Consider the following 6,289-nt stretch of genomic DNA (forward strand, 5'->3'; position numbering starts at 1 on the left):
AAAGAGTCTGAAGTTAACCACTGTGTGTTCCTGTGAAACACATCAACCACTGTGATCAGTGTATATCGGTCCTCTAGATCATTTATCTTGAGCTACAACAAAGATGAACCAAGTGGAAGCAGATACATATATTTATTTCATTTACTTCGTCATAAGGTGTTTTTAGTTCAAAGGCAAATTTCGTTCTTTAAAAAACCTCAATTTCAAAGTGTCCGCACCACAAAAACAAGGAAGGATCATTTAGAGGAACTGTTTTAGCTCCTATTTCACAGAATAAACTCCCATCACAAGAGGAACCAGAGTGACGTACGTGAGCCAATGTAGCACCACTAGGCACCATTTCTAAGACCTGTTTGCAGTGTGAAGAACAGCACTAGGCTGCTGTCCTCTCTGCTGGGAACTGGTTGGTTCAGACAGAGTTGACGGTGGACATGAAAGCCTCCCTGGTTCAATCATCAGAGCCAAAGAGGGATGGGGGGTTACCTCCGTGTCAATACGAACGTTTCGTCGATCATGGCTGAAATAACCACTATTACTGCTTCGTACATGTTGTGGAAGCAGAACAAAGACGTGGCTTCCACCATGTTTGAACAAAGAAACAGACCTGGGCCTACTTGTTGAGCCAAAAGCCTGATTTGAGTTTAAGACCACATCAACCCCCCCGAAACGTTTTCACAGCTACGCATGAAACCATAAAACTCCGCTTCACCCACAATCCTTTGCCATTCAATGCGATTCAATTCGCAAGTAAGGAGGCAAGAAAAGTCCACAAGCGTACACAACAACACCTCATAACAATACAGTGACGTACAACAACACAAACACGGTAATAAACACACAATGACCTCATTCTGCCCAGACACCACGCCAAGCCTCTTACTGTGAGACGGCTTCTTCATGGTCGACGTGGTCCTACGAGTCCTTATTAAACCCAGTTCATAGTCTGGTTATTGGTCCCTCTGAGACCTCTTCTGTGTGGAGACCTGGTCCTCAGGTGAGACCTCTTCAGTGTGGAGACCTGGTCCTCAGGTGAGACCTCTTCAGTGTGGACACCTGGTCCTCAGGTGAGACCTCTTCAGTGTGGAGACCTGGTCCTCAGGTGAGACCTCTTCAGTGTGGAGACCTGGTCCTCAGGTGAGACCTCTTCAGTGTGGAGACCTGGTCCTCAGGTGAGACCTCTTCAGTGTGCTGGAATAAGAACAACAGACGTCACACTGAACACTGACCGCCTTTCTTCCTGTGTTTCAGAGATCCTCCCGTCCAATCAGACGGCTTCACGGCCCGCCGGTTGCCTTCCTGAGTGGCGGTTCGAGGGCCCTCCGGTTCCGCCGAGTGGGACGGACGAGGAGGAAGGCGTGTCGGTCGTCCTCACGCTGACTCAGCAGGTCTGAGGGTTTATAAGGAGGCGGCGACGCTCAGTCCGTCACCACAGAGACGATGGACCGGCTGCTCCACATCACGTTCATCCTGGTCTGCTGCCTCGAGCTGCTGCAGGGCAAAGCTTCAGGTAAACACACCTGTCTGTCTGTCTACCTGTCTACCTGTCTGTCTGTCTGTCTGTCTGTCTGTCTACCTGTTTTTTCTTTCTGCGTGTCTCTCTCTACCTGTCTCTCTCTCTTTGTGTCTACCTGTCTCTCTCTCTTTGTGTCTACCTGTCTCTCTCTCTTTGTGTCTACCTGTCTCTCTCTCTTTGTGTCTACCTGTCTCTCTCTTTGTGTCTACCTGTCTCTCTCTCACACATGAAACACATCACATTGTGAATAATAGTGGAATATGAATCAGTGACAGTTGTGACTCTTCTTTTATTGTTCCTGAGAAACATCCACATAGTCTCTCTGCTCCGTGACATAAACCAGCTGATGATGTAATATTCATCATTATTTGTTGTTGTTGTTGTTGTTGTTGTCAGAGTACCAGCTGGAGTCAGAGACGCTGAGCCGATGTGAGTTGCTAAGGGGCGTGGCTTCTGCCAGGCAACAAGGTGACGTCCCTCACTGCGCACACGATGGCCGGTTCAGGTAAATACAGCTGCAGCCTGTTTCTGTGATTAATAATCAATATATTTAGAAAAAACATGTTGATTTAAACCTTTTTGTGTGTGTGTGTGTGTGTGTGTGTGTGTGTGTGTGTAGGACTGTGCAGTGCAGTGGGCGGAGTCACGAGTGTTGGTGCGTTGATGCTGAAGGTCAGGAGGTCGTCGGGACTCGAACCAACAACTCTGCTCCTCACTGTGAGAAACTCTTTAACATGTTTAATGATCATATAAATATATATTTATATATTATATTATATTTATATATACAGTATACTGTATATATAAATATATATATATATGTATTATATGTATTTATTTATATATATATATAAATATAAATCTATCTATATAAAAATAATAAAATAAATATAAATATATTTCTCTCCCTGTCTCTCTCTCTGTGTCTCCCTGTCTCTCTCTCTCTGTGTCTCCCTGTCTCTCTCTCTGTGTCTACCTGTCTCTCTCTCTGTGTCTCCCTGTCTGTCTCTCTCTGTGTCTCCCTGTCTCTCTCTCTGTGTCTACCTGTCTCTCTCTCTCTGTGTCTCCCTGTCTCTCTCTCTGTGTCTACCTGTCTCTCTCTCTGTGTCTCCCTGTCTGTCTCTCTCTGTGTCTCCCTGTCTCTCTCTCTGTGTCTCCCTGTCTCTCTCTCTCTGTGTCTCCCTGTCTCTCTCTCTGTGTCTCCCTGTCTCTCTCTCTGTGTCTACCTGTCTCTCTCTCTGTGTCTCCCTGTCTGTCTCTCTCTGTGTCTCCCTGTCTGTCTCTCTCTGTGTCTCCCTGTCTGTCTCTCTCTGTGTCTCCCTGTCTCTCTCTCTGTGTCTCCCTGTCTGTCTCTCTACAGGTGCGTCTCCCTGCCAGCAGCAGTCGGTCCTTCGTTGTTCTCCTTCAGGCCTGTTTGAGTCTGTTCAGTGTGAGTCCAGCAGGGGGCAGTGTTGGTGTGTGGATGAGGACGGGATGGAGCTCTACGGGACCAGACAGACCGGCACACCTCAACGCTGTCCGTACAGATACTACTAATACTACTGATGATGATGTCATATATATATATACACATGTATAACTCTAGTGACACTGCTACTGCAGTTACTATTGCTACTGAAACTACTACGAGTACTTCTGATTCTGAGTTAACTGAACGGTCGTTGAGAGTTTGTATTTGAATGCGGCCAACTGACCTGTTGACCTGTCGACCTGTCGACCTGTTGACCTGTCGACCTGTTGACCTGTTGACCTGTTGACCTGCAGGTCCTGGTACCTGTGAGGTGAGGTCGAGGCGTCTCCTGCACGGCTCCAGGTCTCACTCTCCTCCTCAGTGTGCAGCAGACGGCGGCTTCCTGCCCGTTCAGTGTAAATTCATCAACATCACCGACCGAGCGGAGCTGGACCTGCTGCACACCTTCAACAGGTAGATCACCTGTCTGTCTGTCTGTCTGTCCGTCTGCACACCTGTCTGTTTCTCGTGTATATTTCAGTGTGTGTGTGTGTGTGTGTGTTTTGTTTTCAGGTTCCCAGAAGCCTTTGAGACGTTCGGTAGTTTCAGGAAGTTTTTCCCGACGGTTTCTTCGTTCTGCTTCTGTTCAGACAGCAGAGGCAGAGAGCAGGACAACACAGGTACACACACACACACACACACACTGATGATGATGATGATGATGATGATGATGATGATGATGATGATGATGATGATGATGCTGATGATGAGGGTGTGAACTTCCTGCAGGTGTGGAGCTCCTCCTGTCTGAGGTGTACGACTCTGCGTTCTCTGGCCTCCGGTCCGGTCGCTCCTTCTCTCAGACCAACATCTACAGAGTCCTGCAGAGGAGGATGCTGGGAGTTCGCCTCGCACTCACCGGACACTTCAGATGTAAACTACAATCATTTAAACCGGTTTAAACTCCTTTAAACTGGTTTCAAAGGGTCTAAAGTTATCGTGACCACACAGATTTAAACCAGTTCATACCAGTAAACTGCAACTATCAGGTAACTCGTCAGACTGGTTTAAAGTAGTTGTGGTAGATGTGAACTGGATCAAACTGGTTTCTGCACTTTTGATTATTTTAAATGTCCAACTTAAAGAAACTTCAGAGAAACATCTGGACTAGTTAACACTGGTTTAGTTGTTCTGAAGTAGATGAAATGGTTTCAGACTGAATGTAACTGGTGTGATTTAGATGTGTTATCTGGATTAGATAAACTAGTTAAAACCAGTTTACACTAGTCATGAGCACTCTGAACTGTGTTTAACCGCTTTGCACCCTCTGAACTCCATTACACTAGTTTGAACTAGTTTGAGCAGATGTGAACTGGTTCAAACTGTCCTTCAGAGGGAACATCTGCACCAGTGAACACTGGTTTAAACTGGTTCCTCTCTCTCAGGTCCCTCCTCCTGTGAGGAGGAGCGGCGGGCGGCGGTGGAGACGTCCAGTGTTCGCGTCCCGTCCTGTGAGACCGGAGGAGCCTTCAGCTCCAGACAGTGTCAGCGGGGGGGGCAGTGCTGGTGCGTGGACCCCACGGGGAGAGAGCTTCCTGGGACTCGACAGCTGGGAGACTCCCCGGTCTGCAGTGAGTCTCGTGGATCAGTCTGAGGACGGGGAACGTTTGTTGAGAGATCTCTAATATCTATTTAATATTCATGTGAAAACATCTTCAAACTACTGGATTTATTCTAGTTTATCACCAAAACTACATTTTACAGACTACACGTGAACACATCATGATAACGTTATAATGTAGCTTCAGCCAGTACTCATGTTCACTGAGCAGAGCCTGAAGGCATCATGATGTCACTGGAGTGAACCTCGTTGGTTAGCCGTTAGCGGTGCTGCTAACGTTACTAGCTCTACTCTGATTGGTTGTTTACAATGAAACATGATCAGAGATCAGAGACTAGAAACAAGTTCTACTGAGTCAGTGAAACTTTATTCACACTGTGATGGTTAACAGTAAACTGTGTCATTAATCCATGAGGGGGATCAGTACAGATCCACAACAGTCCGTTACACCACTAATTAAGAGTTAGGAAGCTAACAGAAGCTAACAGAAGCTACTAATACTCTTTTATTCATCCTCATATCTCTTCCTCCTCCTCCAGGTTCAGGTCTTGCTGACTGTCTCTCTCAGCGCCGTCTGGCTCTCTCGCGGCTCTTCTCCGGTCCCGTTGACCCTCCTTTACAGGCCTCCTCCATCAGATCTCCGGCCTCCTGTCTCTCCCTCCTCCGGCCTCTCAGGAAGTTCTCGCCGGCGGAGGCGGACCCGACATCCTTCCTGCCTCGCCTGGTCGAAGTCCTCCACGGCCTCTTCCCCTCGGTGGGCGGAGCTCTGCAGGCTCTGGCTCGCTCCTCCCCCCGTCGCCTCCAGGAGAACCTGTTCGGAGGGAAGTTCCTGAAGAACGCCGCCTCCTTTAACTTCAGCGGAGCGCTGGGAGCTCGAGGAGCCCTCGGTCCGGACCGGCTCGCCTCTCAGAGTGTCTCCATCAGCCTCCGGAGGAACCGGGACCTGGTCCAGTCTATCAGTGGAGCTCTGGAGGACCCGGCCTTCCTCTCTGCCCTCCAGCACACACTGAGGAGCAGCAGCAGCTCACACTCGTCCTCACTGCAACAGGTCAGACACGACACATCGAGATAAAAGTATTGATTGATCATCTCATGTTCCCGGGTTCATGTTGCTGATGCATTAACGTGTACGCTGCACCGTGTTCTATAAGCTCATCATAGCGTCACTAAATTCTTCCAGGTTCTGACTCCTCTTCTGCGTTCCTGCTCCGCGGACGAGGACGCGGCGGCCATCTTTGTCCCCAGCTGCACGTCCAGCGGCGGTTTCCAGGAGGTCCAGTGTCGGGACGGAGAGTGCTGGTGTGTGGACCCTCTGGGTGGGGAGGTCGCCGGGTCGCGCACCGCCGCCGCCGGCGGTCGGCCTCGATGTCCGTCCCGCTGCGAGAGAGAGCGAGCGACGGCGCTGAAGGTCAAAGGAAACATGGCGGCTGGCGCCGAGATCCTCGTCTCGGCGTGTTCGGAGGACGGAGGCTTCCTGCCGCTGCAGTGCGTCGGATCGCGATGCTTCTGCGTGGACGCCGACGGGAAAACGCTGACGACCGCCGGGTCAACGGGCGACGCCGTTACCTGTAAGATCACACTGAGGGAGGAGCTTAGCTCGTTACACAAGTCTCAAGGGTTCATCCTCTGAGGAGCCAGAATGAGACCTTTAAAAACTACTCCGTTGTGTTTCAGGTCCAAAGAGAACAGCACAGAAGCTCCGGTC

The 6,289-nt window shown here is 49.5% G+C and overlaps 1 protein-coding gene across 1 annotated transcript in view; it reads left to right on the plus strand.

The window, feature by feature from the left end:
• Positions 1 to 1,437: 1,437 nt before the first annotated feature.
• The window catches only part of tg (thyroglobulin), a gene marked incomplete at its 5' end in the record, with an annotated part of 21,874 nt that continues 17,022 nt past the window's right edge, over positions 1,438 to 6,289 (plus strand). Inside the window, 11 exons of the mRNA XM_079165368.1 lie at positions 1,438 to 1,507; positions 1,910 to 2,018; positions 2,133 to 2,230; positions 2,874 to 3,029; positions 3,278 to 3,437; positions 3,537 to 3,643; positions 3,753 to 3,896; positions 4,409 to 4,594; positions 5,124 to 5,632; positions 5,765 to 6,152; positions 6,259 to 6,289. The exon at positions 6,259 to 6,289 is cut by the window's right edge and continues 8 nt beyond it. Of these exons, the coding sequence (XP_079021494.1) occupies positions 1,438 to 1,507; positions 1,910 to 2,018; positions 2,133 to 2,230; positions 2,874 to 3,029; positions 3,278 to 3,437; positions 3,537 to 3,643; positions 3,753 to 3,896; positions 4,409 to 4,594; positions 5,124 to 5,632; positions 5,765 to 6,152; positions 6,259 to 6,289 (1,958 nt within the window). The remainder of the gene's footprint in view (positions 1,508 to 1,909; positions 2,019 to 2,132; positions 2,231 to 2,873; positions 3,030 to 3,277; positions 3,438 to 3,536; positions 3,644 to 3,752; positions 3,897 to 4,408; positions 4,595 to 5,123; positions 5,633 to 5,764; positions 6,153 to 6,258) is intronic.

The sequence above is a fragment of the Pholis gunnellus genome (genome assembly GCF_910591455.1).
Source record: "Pholis gunnellus genome assembly, chromosome: 8".
Lineage (NCBI taxonomy): Eukaryota > Metazoa > Chordata > Actinopteri > Perciformes > Pholidae > Pholis > Pholis gunnellus.